The sequence below is a fragment of the Ambystoma mexicanum genome, chromosome 12 (assembly GCF_040938575.1).
Source record: "Ambystoma mexicanum isolate Mex_15411 chromosome 12, UKY_AmexF1_1, whole genome shotgun sequence".
Lineage (NCBI taxonomy): Eukaryota > Metazoa > Chordata > Amphibia > Caudata > Ambystomatidae > Ambystoma > Ambystoma mexicanum.
Window position 1 is genome coordinate 467,254,728 of NC_090936.1, and position 17,775 is coordinate 467,272,502.

At 43.4% G+C, this 17,775-nt stretch overlaps 1 protein-coding gene across 2 annotated transcripts in view; it reads left to right on the forward strand.

The window, feature by feature from the left end:
- KIAA1549 (KIAA1549 ortholog) overlaps window positions 1-17,775 on the forward strand; it is a 644,398-nt gene that overhangs the window by 529,940 nt on the left and 96,683 nt on the right. For both annotated transcript variants that reach the window (XM_069628735.1, XM_069628736.1), the window contains one exon: window positions 6,004-6,227. In XM_069628735.1, the coding sequence (XP_069484836.1) occupies window positions 6,004-6,227 (224 nt within the window). The remainder of the gene's footprint in view (window positions 1-6,003; window positions 6,228-17,775) is intronic.

Here is a 17,775-nt window from a genome sequence, read left to right on the forward strand (position 1 = left end):
CCACAAGGTCCATAGAGGAACCTGTACTCAGAAAAGGTCATACTGGCGCTAATACAGAAACTGCCCTAGACATCAGTGGGAACAAAAAGTGTATACTATTGTAAACAGAAGCCAAGACCAGGGTAAGTGGGTTGACCCCCTTGGCACTGAATACAGGACCACAGTGAAGTCCAGGGAAAGGGATTGTTCTCCTGGCACTACAAGACCAAGGATGAGGATTGTCCCCTTGGCACTCGGTGGAAATCTTTGGTCAACAGTTAAGAAAACCACTTCCTTCAAAATAGGATACAAGTGTTACTGAGCCAAATGTACAGTGAGGCATCATCACCAGAAGAAAGGCTGCAGGAAGGCAGCCAGCATTTTCTTTCCTAATTGTAGTTTTGGTAGGATTAGAGTGTGAGAACCAGATTAGGGTTTTGACACAGGACAGTGAACATTATTTTGTACATCCTGTCACCAACTGGCCCTCTAGTTAGTTTTGTTGAGGTAGGGAAACCCCTGATGGAGTTAGGGCTAGTGAGGCATTTTCCCTCTCCTTTTTTAAATTTAAATTAAAGCACTGGCAAATTCACCACCTGTGTCCGTGTCTCCTTACTCCGGCCCCAAGGGAAGAGCCAGATTTTGAGGGCCTTTCTATATGCCAAGTGATTACTAATGTTGCAGATATCCATGGGCAGAGAGGTCCAGATGATCAGCGCTTGGGTGGAGGAGGAGCATCTGCCCAGTCGGGTACAGTTGTAGTGTGGGACAACTAGGAGAGATGCTGTGCCGGATCTGAATGTGCTTGAGCAGTGGTAGCGAGTGAGTTTGTCTTGGAGGAATTCCAGGCTGGTGTTGTGGATGGCACAGTGAGTGATGCACATAAAGGAAGTCCTTCAACCAATAGGGAGCCAATGTAGGACTCTTAGTGTAGGGCTGATGTGTTCTCTGGGAGAGAGGTTAATGAGCAGGCGGGCCACGGGGTTTTGGATTCTTTGCAGTTTCCTTCGCTAATACTCTGAGATAAAGGTATTGCATGGTCTAACCCGGAGAGGATGATGGAGATGATGGCAGAGAAACGGTGAGGATAGGTGAAGTATGGAAAGATACGCCTGAGGGTGCATAGGTGGAAGTCACTTTGTATCTTTAGCTGAGTTGGGGAAACCCCTCTTAGAAATAGGGAAAGATAGGTTTTCTCTTACTTTATTGTTACTAATAAAGGCAAATCTGCCACCTTTGTATCAGAGTCATTCTTCTGCACCCTTCCAAAGTGTACCATGGGAAGAGACTCATTGGATAAGATGCATACCAGGCACTTTTACACCCTAAAAAAAGGCATATGCCCCAACAGAAAATACGGGTAAAAAATGTGCCCAACAAAAAATAGAAAACCATGGGTACATAGTAGCTTCTCCTTTGCATCCTCCCACACAAATCCGAGTTTTTAATTCTTGTAGAGCATTGGCACAAGGGACTATAATAATATTGCTGACAGATCTCAAGAGGAACCTTTATGGACAGAACATCTTTTAATAAGAATTTATTACTAGGAGGAAAGAAGTTTGTATTACAGAAAAGGTATATTTTGTAGACTTAAAATATATTTTCACTCCCCTAAAAAGTATCTCATTGGCAATGCAAATTACTTTTTTGCTACCTGAAAAAACATTTGACTGCTGATATGGAGTAACATTATGTCGAAGCCCTGCTTCTAACCCTGTCATAATAATTGAAATGCACTTCCTGAGCCTCACACACAGACAGGCTCACTAGCCAGTGAAAGAAACAGCTTTCCTGGACAAGTGCATGACCGTATAATGACTTTCCTAACATGAGAAGGCCAAACTCCAACATAGCCAAAAAACAAGTGAAAATCTTGTGACATGGCATTTTGGGGCACTAGCCACGTTTAGTTTCAAAATGCAGTAAACGCAAATGTGCACACTAAAAATAATGCAAACATGGTAAAAATGTGACTGGTGCCAACGGATTGACTTTAGGCACTGTAAGGGTGCAGAAGTATGCATCTGACACAATGGTGGTATGGTGGTTGATAAAGACTTTTATTAGATGAAAATAAAGTAGAATATACCCTAACTATCCCCAATACCAAGAGGGGTTTCCCTGCCTCAAACAATAAGCTAAATGTACTTTCAGAATGCCTGAAATATTAAAGGCCCACCATCGTATCAAAACCTATTCCTTTCCCTTACACTGATCTACAACAAAGGATACAATCTCTGCCCCTTTCCGAAAAGGGTCTTCTTTCCTCTGTATTGGTGTATTTGACAGTTTCTTGCAAGAAAAACATATAACATGAGGGATGTCTCCCTTCCCCTGGATTTCTCTTAGTGTTCTAATACTATACGGTTATCACACTGATTTCCTTCTTTTAATGTTTCACAGGTTTAGGAAGGGTTAGGATTCCCTTTGCCAGGTTTTCTTCTCCACTTTAAATTTGATTGCGGGCTCTATGCCTTAGCTAGCTGACCCATCTATCATCTGGCCAAAGCCTTGTGAAGTAGAGGAATGGTCCTTCTCTGACTTCCTGGGTTCTCTTTTTCTGTGTTACATTTTGACTACCTTTGTAGGTGTGGGTCCCAGACTCACACTTTCTTTCTTCTTGGTTCAGTCCACCTGATTGACTAGCCTGCCAGGTACTGTGACTATGATGATTGCTCTGGAGGCCTTGATTGCCTTTGTGGATGTGGCTCCCAGACTCGCACTTTCTTCCTTCTATATTCAGTCTACTTGTTCTACCAGCCTGCCAGGTACTGTGACTAGGATGAGTGGTCTGGATGCTTTCCCCACTGATTATATATTCACTGTTGGGGTCCCAGGCCTGTGACTCTTGACTCTTTCCAGGTTCCCAGCTTCTACACCATTGCCTTGGGCCCCTTAAGCCTTTCCTTGCATCCATGTAACTGTCCGTATGGTCTGTAGTGGACTTGGGGCTTCTGTGACGCTTCTGGCCCACCTCTGTGCTTCTTCACTGGTCAACGTCTCCCTGTTGCTTGAGGTGGGTCTGCGAGGGAAACTTCCTTTCGAGGTCATGCTCCTTTTCCACATATTTGCCATCTCCACAGGGCGTCAGGAGCTTCTTCTCCCTTCTTCTTGGAGTGGTCCATCCATACCTCCTGGCGGTTGCGTGCTCCTGTTGTGGCATCCCGGCCTGCCTTCTCTCCACTTTATCCTTCTCGTTTCTTCAGGGAGGGCTTGACATTTGGTTGAGTCCTTCCTCGGTATTATGAAAACATCTGGCCCATGTCGACTAGACTACTCTTGCTGCTTCGGCGCAGTGCTCCTCATTCCTCTGCGCCTCTTCTTAGTTGCAGTATTTCTAATCTTATACTTCTGCATGTTCTGAATCTTCTTCGTCCCAGTTTGACAATAAGATTCTTATGCCCTTCTCTGCCCCAGTATGGGTTAGTGTGTTTAGGTATTCTACCTTACAGAAGTACATTGAGCTTTGGGAAGCTGTGGTACCCTTCGCAGGGTGAGAGGGTGAGGGAGGTTGAAAAGGGGGGTGTGGGATACTGCGTTCTCCAAGACTGGTCCTCCCTTGTCCCATAAGGGTTTCCTCCTCCCCATATTATCCTCCCATGGTGCACCACCCCCAGGGGAATTATTGGACTGTGGCTGCACCACCCTGGCCCCATGGGAAGGGTCAGCCGTATATGAGAAGGGTTGACATCCAAGGATTCTTCAAAACACATATAGAGGTAACCATAAATTCTAGGTGTAAAAAGCTAGGGTGATACAAAAGTATGCCCATTGCACTGCCTTGTAAAGTGCTGTGTTCAATGTAGAGATGCAAGCATTGCAAAAGGGATCAGTCTACCAGTACTGATAGTCTGAAGGACTGATCAGTTTCACCATAACAAGTGAGCAAAAGGCAAGAGAAGTGACGATGAAGGCTCCCTTTAAAGAGAAAGCTAACATAATGGGATCCATAGGAAACTATGGAGGCAAAGGTGCATAGAAAATGTTTCCTGCCAAGCATACACACTATTATTCTGCATTGCAAGCAAGACTGTTTGCAAAATATCGTCACCGCAATGTTGTTGGGTAGGAGTAAATAAGTGTTAAAAGAAACTGTTCATTTATAGGCAAGAATTACCATAGAATTTGTTAGTCTATGTATGTCCAGTGGTACTCTGAAAACTTTAAAGTAATGCAGATTGCATAATAAGCATTGTAGTTGTCTGAATATCCATTGCTATGATGCTATGTTTGAGTCGTGCCAGGAATATTCAATACCCATAATTCTTTGCAGGCCCAACATATGATATTGCAAGGTCGGACTCCCCTAATAGGATAGTCATAGTATTGCTAAAGCAGGAGAGACTGGGCATGACATTTCCTGACCTAAAATCCTTTAAGAGCAAATGAATGATTGAGTTTTATAAGGTTTCAAACTCACAATAGTACTGATTCGAAGTGCCTGGGAGAAACAAAACAGGACAACACGTACAATCCAAAGGTATGACCTATGTACAAGTAATTGAAAGCATGCAATCCGTTTACTAACCTATGTAGTCTGCTTAGGTACAGTCAGTATCTGGGATTTGAGGTGACAGTGTGTTTCTGTGACTTGTGGGGCCTTTGCTTTTGCTAAGGTTCAAGAATAACTGAAATTCTGGTTCATTCACACTGTTCATTTTAAAGCAAACACAACAAGGGGGTGCAGTTAAGTCTGGCAACCTTTCGCAGAGCCTAGGTAGGCAGATTTGAGGTTAATGTAATGGCTAAATACAGCTGTGGGGCAGAAGTGCTAGTTATGAGGTCAAGTGTGATAGAGCCAAGGATAAGAGTCATGCGTGAGATCGCTGTTAGAACTGTTAAAGGATTCTGATTTCGATAGTGCTTATAAACTTCTTGACGGCATATTCTGGTGTTAATATGTCATGGGCACCCTCCTATAGTGGGGTAATGTATATAGTGCTAGACCAGAATATTGAGACAAGTTAGTGTAATTTAGATTTCTTAAGAGAGAAAGCAAATGTCGGAAAACTGCTGTTGCATGTGCCCTGTGAATCCTTGAAAAGATATGAATTGTGTGTGTCCGCTACTAATACTCGTCTCAGCAGCATCTAAAGGGAAGCTGGGCAATAGCACATGTGCTTAGCTTAGAAGGAACATAGGTGTGGGCAGTGTAAAGTGTGGCTTACAGCCTGGACCCTCTAAATATAGCCATAGGTGAGGTGTTTGTCACTGAGTACCCAGATGTCTGCTTCTCTGCAGTGCTTTTCACAAGCCCTGCCCGTCAAAACTGGGCAATCTAGGGGACAGGAGGATTGATGGCAGGTCAACTACAGAGTAACCATTTGAAAAAACAGAGTCTCTCTCTCTCTCCATCCAATAGGTGTTGAAGAACAATTAGGAATAGAGGGTAACATTATTTAAAGAAATGTAAAACATTCTATAATTCTGAAAGGTCAACAGCAGAGGAAGACTGGGTTCGGGCTGCAAGAAGTTGAGCAAATGATTAATGGGGCTTCTCTGAAAATAACTCAATTACCGACACGGAACTAGCAGCCTTTGACATTTGATGATCATCCGATTGCAGCAGATGTTACAGCTTCTGGGGAGAGCCACTGTGTCTCCCTCAGGGCAGGTGATAGGCCACTATCCGAGGAGAGAATGAAACAATCCTCTTAGAGAGACTGATCTAAAACCCCAGTGTACTAACCCAAACCGTAAGGGGTGAAGCCAAAATCAAGAGCCAGTGTATGGGATTGCTTTAGATGTTGCCTATTTAACATGGGCCAAAATAAAATGGTGTCCTGTAATGAGGTTTGTGGTTTAGTGTGTAAGCGATAAGTCCATTAGGAGTAACTATATAGATAACATGGACTATTGAGAAACTGTACAGGAGTGCCAGAAGGTGACACGAGGATACCGAGAGTACATATTCCACCCACAATAGAAAAAAGTTGGTGTTAAAGAATTTGTCAATTAATGTACTTATTCAGTTAAACCTAAAATAACAACATTGCATTTTCCTGTTGTGTTTTACATTAGATTCAAACAGCACTTCGACACAAATCCGAGATTGAGCATCATCGCAATAAGATACGTCTCAGGGCCAAGCGAAAGGGTCACTACGAGTTCCCAGTGGTGGATCTGATGGGGCTCACTGACACCAGAGAGCGGCACAAGATGTACCGAAAGGCTCAGATGCAGATTGACAAAATACTGGATCCAGGTGGGAACGGCCCCCAGGTCTTCATGGAGACTAGGAAAAGGTATGTATTTAGAGTGTGTTTATATTTAATGGGTGGGTTTAATGAAAAAGTTCAAATGCAGAGTGGTAGAAATCACACTGTTTGAAATTCAGTCTCCTTTGCACCTCTCAATTCACAGTTAAAAATCCACCCACCTCTGTCTACGTATGAAGATTAGATGCCTGACTATGTATATAAGTATGACTTGCCTGAGCTGTGGTTTTCTTACAGCAATTGTGTTACTTCTTTCCACTGCTATGTTTTTTCTCTTTTTCTGTGAGTACAAACATTTTCAAAAGGCTTTTATTGTATGGCAGCTTTTTCAAGAAGATATCTCTAGCGTGCAAGGTAGATCTTCGTTTCTTCAGAGTTAGTGTGGCATAACATCTTAAGAAGTGCTGCATGCATTTTTGTCCCACAAAAACGCTGTATTCAAGAGTACCCTGAGTGTATTTACCTCAAAGGATTCCTCCTGAAGGTCAAGGTAAGAGCACTTCAGCACAATGCATGTAAACTGGGCAGTAGTCTCAAGGAGGGACCTTTTAAGGTGCTTCAAAGTTGACACTTTAGTCTCCATCCCTCTGTCTACCTGTCTTCAGAGAGACAGAGCCATACACCTCTATAATGTTCAACTGACAGCAATCTGATTATTTCAGGACTTTCCACTGGACATTTTCTCAGTTATTGCTCCCATTTAACAATGTGGCATTTGTGGCTGTCAAAGCCTGCAGAGTATGTTTTAGGCACTGAGGTTGTATCTAACTGCAAGAGGCATTTTGTTGACATCAGACCTCTTGTCACTAAATTGGCTTTGTATGTCAAGAAATCGCACAACATTGAGACCACATTTGGCTTTGAGATATACCACAATATTTCCTACTGCTACACACAGAGAGAATTGAAAAGACAGTAAAAGGTTTAGGGAATTCACAATGTTAGACTTAGAAACCCCAACAATGGAATTCTGCCCTCACACATATAGATTGAAGTAGGTGCAAAAGTGAAAACCAAGGTAGGAAATATCACTGTAAACCACATGAGGTCGCATAACTGATAAGTGCAGCGAATTTACACAAGGTCCAGTGCCTGTCTTGGTTGGGGTCCTCAACCTATGTTTGAAGGTCAACAAATATTCATAGGAAAACGGTTCACAATACACTCCCTTCTTTTCAAAGGCTCAATGTCACGGAGAATGATGAAGATAGTTTTCAGATGACCTTTCATTTCTTCCCCGTTGATCTTAGGCTGCCATCATTATACCCCCATCTTCCCTTTTATGTGTACTGGTTTCATAGTAGAAATATGCTGATTGCTTGGGATCACTCTGCAAGTGTTCTTGTGGTGTCTGGAGTCTTTCCAGTAGCTCCTGATTTTGGCTTCTGGCTAGCCTGCATTCTCTTCTGGGCAAACCTTTGCAGCTTTCAGGACAAGTATTATGTAGTGTTGTTGGTGGACTTAACAGTTTTCACAATATCTGGTTTTGACTACCAACTAGTCTTTGTCACTGTCTTTCTTTTTTTGTCCCTCGCTTTTTTAGGGTTGTTTGGTTATGTCAGTTCTCTGCCACAGGTGAATTGGGCTTTCAGCTCTCTGTCCTACTGCTGACACCTCTTTGAATCGTTGGCCCCTACAGCTTTGCTTTCCACTGCCCAACTAACTTCATCTGTCTTTTGAACTTCCTGAGTTGGGTTTGGTCCTATTGATCTGGCTGTACTCCTCCTCCTCTCCACTACTTTCTGGCAGTGCTCTCCCCTTCTCCAACACCTCTTTGCCTCCATTTTGCTCTATTTCCTCCATTCTCCCCCTCTCAAACACCTACCTCTCCTTGATTTTGCCTTGCTCCTTCCTTGTGGTGGTTTCCTGTCTTTAGTGTTTCTGTTTCCAGATCTTAAGCCTTCTCCTATGCTCACCTTTCCCTTTTAATTCCTTCTTCTTGATTTTTTCCTTCTTCTTACCTTCCTCCGCCTAACTCCTACAGAGCAGACATAAAGGGATTCAGAATCTCTGTTCGTCCCGCAACCCCCACCAACCATGACAGCTGTTGCCCTGGCAGCAACCACAATAAGCATGGAAATCACCTTAAAGTCCACTTAGCCCTTCATCCGTGCTGGAATTAGAATAATAAACAATTGGTATTTTAACGTCCGCATTAGCATGATGGGAGTACTTGTGTTCTAGCATGGGACACATTTTAACAATAGCAGCCACGGGGGAAGTATGCAGGCTGTAGTATAAATGCGGGACACAAATGAATAGCTGTATAAAAAAGGGACACATGCTCTAGCATTACAACAACATTCAGATAATCAGTCTCACAAATTGTAAAAATGCTTATGATACAGGAGACCGATTCGAAGTGTAAAGATGGATTTTCACAATCCGGTCGGTGGACACATGTTGAGAGGCCAGCCTATTCTGATGAACAGTATAACGAATCAAGGGAATTCATCCCTTCTACCCAAGGGGGAGCCTCCTCTCCCTCTGTGAGACTGGGGAGTTGAGACTGCTCCGCAATACCCTCCCTAGGGGCAGAGGCAAGTGGGACCTCACCAGGGTAGACTTCACCTTTGGGGACAAGGACTCCCGTTCCTGTGAGGAACTCCCCAGTAGGCATTCCAAAATCTTGCTGTGAAAATGTGTGAAAAGAAAACCACTATGTGTTTTTGCCAACAGGAAATAGAAGGCAAATTAACATCTTCAAACCTTGCTGGTGAAAATGTGTGTGAAAAGAAAACCAGTATGTGTTATTGCCAACAGGAAATCAAAGATTTCCCATTATATTGGAACAGAAAAGAGGGTGTTGGAGGACAAAAGAATCTGCAGGAGATAGAGAAGAAGGAACAAAGGCTTGCACGAGGGATGGCCCACACTGACGTAAGTCCCAAAAGGGGAGGAACCTGCAGACATGAAGAAACACCCCGCGAGGCTCAAACGTTGACTAACGAGAGAAGCAGAGGCAAATCGCGCAACGTCCAACAATCGTAAGAGGACGATAGGTGACGGACGCGCGACAGTCGGCAGCGAGGAGGTCTGGAGTACGGGAGCGGGATGCGTGGCGTGACCACGGGAGGTTTGTGGTGGACTAAAGGTCCTCACAACACGCTGAAGCCATTCTATCTCAGCTGACATGGAAGAAACTGGTATACTTAATACCGTACGGCGATCTGAGATGACAAGACAGAAGAGAAGGTGGTTAAAGGCCATGAGAAACCAAGTTGGAGGGAAAGTGAGCTAACCCTCAATGGCCAAACACCCTTGTGATGTTAGCCCTAAGAACAGAAGGTAACGGGAGACCCGGGGAGTGAATGAGAATCATTATTGGAATGTGCATACTCGACAGTCAAGAGAAAAATATTGTAAAACCAGTACAAAGAGGAGTAAATGAGAAATATTCTGTCAGTGATCAAATTCACATCAATCAAGGCCAAGAAGGCCTAATCAAAACAGAGGGCCAAGTGATTAAAGAGAAGCCTGAAAACAAGGTTGACATAGTAAATACATTTCAAGGCAAAGAATAGAAAGGATGCAAGCACTGTGAACTGTTGAGAATTAGTCCAGCAGGAAAAGATAGTGGTTGGGTAAGTTTAGCGGGGTAATAGGAGAAAAAACTATTTGTGGAAGAAACAAATGCCCAATACAACAGTGAATGAACTATACAATGTGATAAAAGCAGTCACCAGAGACTACCTGAAGATGAACTATTGAAAGGTTGGTGAGAAATCAACAAGACTTTGGAAAGGCAGGCATTCTCCTGACTTTAAGTTATTGAGAAGATAGTGATAGGGTCAGACAGGCTTAGAGTTGGACGGTGGACAGTTTAATTTCTAGACATTCACTGACGACTGACAAGCACCTTACCTAGTTGTTGAGTTAGTTAGGTAGAGATGCCTTGTAGTATAGGGAAAGCTACTCATAATTCCTTTTCTTTAATAAACTTAAAAGTGAAATGTCAAATGTGTGTCCATTTCCTCCTCCTGACCTCCCACAATAGGGCCAATGACAAATCTAGCCAAACTCTATCTGGGTAGTGTGACTGAACAGCAAGGCTTAGACTTGGTTCAGTTAAGCACACAGAGAGCACTCCTAATAATACAACTTAGGCAGAATGTGTAAAAATAGTTATTTATCTAGGCCTTAGACAACTCTCATCAATTAAAAACCAGAGGTAAGTAACACATTAAAACATTCACTACTAATATATATACATTCACCTTGGTGTGATCTGCTAAGAGCACTAACGCTTATGATTTAAACAAAGTTAGAAATACTTTTCAGGGTACTGTACTGTAGTAAAGCAAGTGAATAAAGAACTAAAAGCTCAGAGGCAATGTGCTCACCTGGGAAGCAAGACAACACAGAGCAACACAGGTTCGATCCCCAGGTCTGCGCTTAGAGGTCTCTGGGTATTAAGCGCGTTATAAATAACCTATCATATCATAAGACTTTGAGAACAAATCAGTTGAGAAGAAAGAAGTTAGCAAGCACCATAGAACTTTAAAATTAAGGTTGTAACTTTAAAAATCACTTTCCTAGCTAGAAATGAGGGGCCTAGTGGTGCCCTTAGCGTGACCGGTACCAATACAAGTCTTTTCAGGAAGCTAAGAGTCTCTTAGGAAGTTTCACATGTGTTGGCTTAAACCAACAAGTAGTTGTGTTTCAAGGTTCAGTAAAAACAAGAGAAAAGGTTTTAAAAGGCCCTTGTCCAATCCAACCACCTTCAGGAAGAGGCAGCAGAGAATACCAGGCCAGAACACCAGCGTTCAGTCCAAGGCAAGTGAGATATGGGGCTCAGACATTTCATCCATACAACCGTATGGAGAGCAGGGGCAAAACAGGTATGTTTATTCACCTCCTGTACTCTGATTCACTTACGGACCAATGTAGAAGTCCCTGAAATTGTTGTGCCTTGGTTCCATTGGTTTCTTCATTTGTGGTGTTCTTTGGTCTGCCTTGTTTGCAGTTCTGTGCTCCAGTGGACTGGAATGGGACAGCTTGGCACTCTGGAGACACTGACTTCGGGACCACCTCGCGACTCCCAGGACATGATGCAGGTGTCGAGCAGCGATGGCCACTTGAGCAAAATGGCAGAAATCGTGGTGGAGAGCTGCAGCTTCAGGGAAATGCTACTTGTTCTAGAAGCTGAGGATTTGCGGAGTCCCAAGACTCCAGTCGGAATGATGACCATTTCAGGAAAGTAGTCCAGGAGGCGTCTGCGAAGCCCACAGGATGGTTCTCGGACTGTTCTGAGTGTTTTGTGTGACTGGATCTTCGAGCAGCAGTCAGGACTGGTTGTTTCTGCTTGTCAAGGAGTCAAAGCACTGATGAGTCTTTTTGAGATCGGCAGAGAGACTGGGCTTACCCACCAAGTGAAGAAAGGACGGTTGGCGATCTTCCATTGAAATGTTCCAGGTCTTCCTGTCCTTCATAAGGGTCTTGGGTCCAGCGTTGATCTGAAGAATGGCTGAAGTTTTCCTTTCATGCAGGAATCTGGCTGGAGTTGTCCCCAGCCCACCTATGACAAGGATCTGCACTATTCAAATTGGCAGGGGCTGTCCAATCCTGGACAGCCTCTGGCCACTGCATGTGATCAGAAATAGACACACCTGGAAGAGAGGTGCAATGGGTCCAGACAGACCCTGCCCCCAACATCCAGCCACACACACTGACCACCACTTTGCCTGGGAAAGCTAGAGCTTTCCCTGTGAAAATGATTACCATATCTGGAAAATCTGTTCACTCCAGGGCAGGAAGACGATCAAAAGACAGCATGGCCAAAGGGCAGGTCAATGTCTTGTGGCACTGCCATTTTAGAGTATACAGTACTCTATATGGCATTAAGCAGTCAAATGCAAATGTGCGCAAGACTACAAAAAAGAAAACACTATAAAAGTATCTGCTGCCATCAGCTAATCCTGGACACATCATGCAAGTAACCACAAAGTAGCTAAGACCAAAGTTACAGGGACACAGTGTCCATACTGCACTTCACTGTAGGTGATGTGTGCAGGTAAAATAAACAAACAACTTTACAAAGGAGAACAGAGTTCTCCTGCACTGATAGCAATACAGACTGGTCATCGCCACCAAAACAGATTAGCATGTGAAGTGGAACAAAAATACTTCAACGTACCTCCAAAAGTCAGGAAAGGTTCAAAACAGTAGCAAAAAGTAGAGACACAAATGTATTATGGAGGGCCAGCACCAAAATGTAAAGTCTTTCCCAGTGGTCGAAGTGTACGAAGAGAAGTAGTGGAACTATGTTCCCTGCTGGCCTGCCCCGCTCCCCACAAACCCCATCCCTGCACGCCCTCCCACACACAATCAAAACCTCCAAACAAACCCACCTGCTATATATGGGAATGTGCAGTACAGTGCACTGAAATTCAAGCTTCAACTTCTTGCTACACTTTTATTTTAAAAATAAACCATTCCAAAATGGTTTCTTTTAAAAATAAAAGTACAGGGACAGTGAAACTTAAAAATAAAAAGTATGGGAACACCGCTCCCGCCCACTTCGACCTCTGGTCTTTCCTAAAAGGAAGCAATGAAAATGCATGTTATTTTATGACACAAGATTTTACACTTGTCCAAATCACCACTATAGTGGTCTCAGAGCACCTGGCTTGTCTGGGAATTGGTATATGGTACCCATACAGAGAATGGGGACAATAGTCTGAAGAGGGAAAGGGGCAAAATTAGAAGATGGGAGTATGGGTGCAAATGCCACAGACAAAGGAGGGGAGGGTGGTGTAGCAGGGTACAAAAGATGTATTTTGCAGGAGCTTTGGGGCTTCTTGATTCACAACGTGGACCATATATCAAGATGGAGAGAAGAGCGTATATTCTGATGTGTAAGGAATTACATGGATTATCTGTGAGGTACCTTTGAAGAGCAATAGGACATTAAGAGCAGGTTTGTGTTGGGCGTGCGATGGGCTAGAAATGTACTCCAGCTGCCCAGTCCATATACCATACAAGTACTGTAGCATAGATAGTAGAAACAGAATAAAGGCTGAGTAACAACAAATGGGAGTCAGAAGGTGGTCGCCTCCTGTCTATACCCAAGTTTTTTAACACATAAATGGCAGAAGGATAGTTAGTGAAAAGTTATACCTGCAGCTGGGACCCTAGTACAGAATAATTGCAGTCAAGACCAGCCCTAGTCAGTGCTGGTGTGCCGACTACAAATGGTATGTAGAGATCCTGACCCTTTCCTCTACCGCTTTCAGCGGGATTCAGTCTTTGGCCGCTTTCTTCCGGACAAGTGCATTGAGTTCGTAATGTTCTCTATACAATATCCAAATCATGCAGTTTTGTGAGGATATCTTCGGGTATCCACAGAGCTAATCAATTGTTCCCTTGGCCCCAAGGGGTTAAAAAAGACAAGAAAAGACAAATGGAAACTGCCATCAGTCTAAAAAATGTTTCTGACAATGGGTACTTTGTTCACGTTTCATTGTGTTGGAGGAATCCTTACCTATAATTAGGTACTTGGAACTGGATTCTCTATGTGGACATGCTAGTGGTGGAACAATGCATGGACTCTTCTTGACTCCTGTGTTGATTGTCTTGCTGGGGTCTGTGGAGTCAAAGAATGTATTGGGCTGGAGTCATTATTTTATACTAAATCGAAATTACTCAAGATAGCCCAAGACATAAGAGGATAATTCACCTGTCTTCACTGTGGGGCTGAGTGACGTGGAGAATCTGGTACGGTTCCTCTGTTTGTGGTTTATACACGGGTCGCTGCAATCAATGAAAAACAAACCTCCTTTTACTCTTAGTGCCTAGTTGCCTAACTTGCAACAAGGGTACACTAGGTCGTTCCTATTGTTAGCTGCACGTGGCTTGTCTAGGATCAAAATAAAATAAAACCCCTAGGTGGCTGCATGTCAGTTACATATAGCAGTGTAAACAGGATGGAAAGGCGTTCCGTGTGAAGAGCCGTTTTTCCTAAGTAAAGCCTTGCGTCCGCCCATATTTACTAAATGAGAGTGCAGAGTGCCATTTCTCTATATTCTATCAGCATCAAGGCACAGAGTGCTTATTCTGCTTACCTTAATGGTTTCCCTGTTCGTGCCGCATCTACGTCGGTTGTTTGTTTACGGCGCCATTTTGGATGGTGGTTCGTTTATATTACCGCATAGTGGTCACGTGACGGTATAGTCTTTTCAATCTAGGGGAGCTAAAAGACACCTAGAGATTAATTGATGTATATATGCAGCGGTCTCTACATCTGTGTATGTTCTGTGGTATAATTTTCAGTTATGCTCAATCCACGGACGGCTATGGATCTCGCGAAGGGAGCTGGGATATGTAGTCCCTTTGTGTGGTGCATCCTTTGTTTATGTGATGGAAGCTTGGCCATATATTCAAGCACGGTTATCAAGCCCTGTGTCTTTTTCTTCTCCATCGGTTTTGTCATCGTTTAGGAGGCGTGGCTCCTGATTATATATTATATTATAGGAGGATGCTGGGATGTGTGGTCCCGTTATGCGTATGTTCTGGTATTGCTGGCCCCTGTGGCTATGTTATCATCTGCAATTCGTCAGAACATATGTTTTGAGGATTTTTTTCCGAGCATTTTATCAGGACAAAGTAACCCAGAGGTAGGACGTGTTATCATTGTGTACCTATCAACATTTTCTGTCCTACGTTATCTGTGTTCATATTTTCACTGGACAGCCAGTGTTGCCAACAAATTTCTTCGTTGAGGCCAAACTTCTGGCTCTGTAATCTAAAAATCCATTGTTATTTTCTCCTAAGCAGGAGAGCCAGTACATTGCCCACCCTTTTTGGTATTGTAACCTTTTCCATTATGGTCCATTTGAGGTCATTCTCTGTATGTTTCATTCCAATATAATGTTCCACTAAGGGAGCTGTTCGTTTCTTAGTTCTAATATTGGACCTATGTTCTCCGATCCGTAGTTTGATGGCCCTCGTGGTCATCCCAATATATTTTTTGTTGCATGGACACTGGATTATGTATACCACATTGTTGGAATTGCAGTTTGTGAAATATCTGTTCCCAGGGGTATTTCCATCCTACATCGATGGATGTTGTTCGTTCAGTGAATTTAAAGGCTGTACAGTTCCCACACGGTGCGTGTCCCAGTGGTCTTGATGTGTTCCACAGTGTTGTTGTGTCCATTGGTGTTGGAACATCTTTATACGTATGTACCAGACTGTCTCTCAGATTTTTCCTTCTCCTTATTGCAAAAAGGGGTTCAGGTAGTATGTTCTCCTCTACATTCAATATGTGCCAGGCTTTTCGGATTTCTCTCTTAGTCGGTTGGTTATAGGTAAATGGCTACAAACGGCTGTTATTGTATTTTCGCTTCTCTCTTTTCTGCCTTGCTGATTGAGGGTTATTGCCCTTGGTATATTCCTAGCCCTCTTTCTGGCTTGTTTGATTATTTTGTGCGGGTAATTCCTGTCCTTCAAGTTGTTTGCGAGTCTTTCTGCTGACAAAATGTTCAAAAAATCCTCGAAAAATATGTCCTAACGAATTGCAGATGACAACACAGCCACATTGGCCTGCAATACCGTAGCACACGCAAAACGGGACCACACATCCCAGCATCCTCCTGCGACCTGGAGTCACGCTTCCGGAGGGATGACAGAACCGACTGAGATAAAAGACACAGAGCTCGATAACTATGTTTTATCATACCTCTGGGTTTCTTTGTCCTGATAAAATGCTCGGGCAAAAATCCTCGAAAAATATGTTCTGACGAATTGCAAATGATAACATAGCCACAGGGGCCAGCAATACCAGAACATACGCATAACGGGACAACACATCCCAGCATCCTCCTATAATATAATATGTAATTTAGAGCCATGCCTCCTAAACGATGACAAAACCGATGGAGAAGAAAAAGACACGGGGCTTGATAACTGTGCTTGATGGCCAAGCTTCCATCACATAAACAAAGGATGCAGCACACGAAGGGACTACATATCCCAGCTCCCTTCGCGAGATCCAGAGCCGTCCGTGGATTGAGCATAACTGAAAATTATACCACAGAACATACACAGATGTAGAGACCACTCCATATATACATCAATTAATCTCTAGGTGTCTTTTAGCTCCCCTAGATTGAAAAGACTATACCGTCACGTGACCACTATGCGGTAATATAAACGAACCACCATCCAAAATGGTGCCGTAAACAAACAACCGACGTAGATGCGGCACGAACAGGGAAACCATTGAGGTAAGCAGAATAAGCACTCTGGGCCTTGATGCTGATAGAATATAGAGAAATGGCACTCTGCACTCTTGTTTAGTAAATATGGGTGGACGCAAGGCTTTACTTAGGAAAAACGGCTCTTCACACGGAACACCTTTCCATCCTGTTTACACTGCTATATGTAACTGACATGCAGGCACCTAGGGGTTTTATATTATTTTGATCCGAGACAAGCTCCGTGCAGCTAACAATAGGAACGACCTAGTATAGCCTTGTTGCAAGTTAGGCAACTAGGCACTAAGAGTAACGGGAGGTTTGTTTTTCATTGATTGCAGCGACCCGTGTATAAACCACAAACATAGAGGAACCGTACCAGATTCTCCACGTCACTCGGCACCACAGTGAAGACAGGTGAATTATCCTCTTATGTCTTGGGCTATCTTGAGTAATTTCGATTTACTATAAAATAATGACTCTAGCCCAATACATTCTTTGACTCCACAGACCCCAGCAAGACAATTAACGCAGAAGTCAAGAAGAGTCCATGCATTGTTCCACCACTAGCATGTCCACATAGAGAATCCAGTTCAAAGTACCGAAGTGTAGGTAAGGATTCCTCCAACACGAAGAAACGTGAACAAAGTACCCACTGTCAGAAACATTTTTTAGACTGATGGCAGTTTCCATTTGTCTTTTCTTGTCTTTTTTAACCCCTTAGGACCAAGGGAACAATTGATTAGCTCTGTTGATACCCGAAGATATCCTCACAAAACTGCATGATTTGGATATTGTATAGAGAACATTACGAACTCAATGCACTTGTCCTGAAGAAAGCGGCCAAAGACTGAATCCCGCTGAAAGCGGTAGAGGAAAGGGTCAGGATCTCTACATACCATTTGTAGTCGGCACACCAGCACTGACTAGGGCTGGTCTTGACTGCAATTATTCTGTAGGAGATATCTGTCACAGGGCCATTTAACTATCGCTAGGGTCCCAGCTGCAGGAATAACAGAATAAAGGCTACCAGGAAGGTGATGTATTCTTATATACTGAGATTAGAAGAGGGTCATGGTGCGAAGTATATCAATGGTCACTATTATTACATATGGAGCAACACTTTAGCCAGTTAAACCTTGATTCAGACATTTTCAAAGAGCTTACCAAGAGACGTTAAACCCTCTTAAAGGCTGATAATTTTGAAATATTTAGGGACTGGCAATTTTGACAGGTTGGGCACAGTGATCTTAAATGAATTGCCCAGGATCACACACTTTGGTTAAGAGGTGAAAGTACGATTTCAGATCAGTCTGCAATTTCTGCACTTGAACAAACATATTGTTTCCTTGTTCTTTTGAAAACGGGCATTTGTGTGA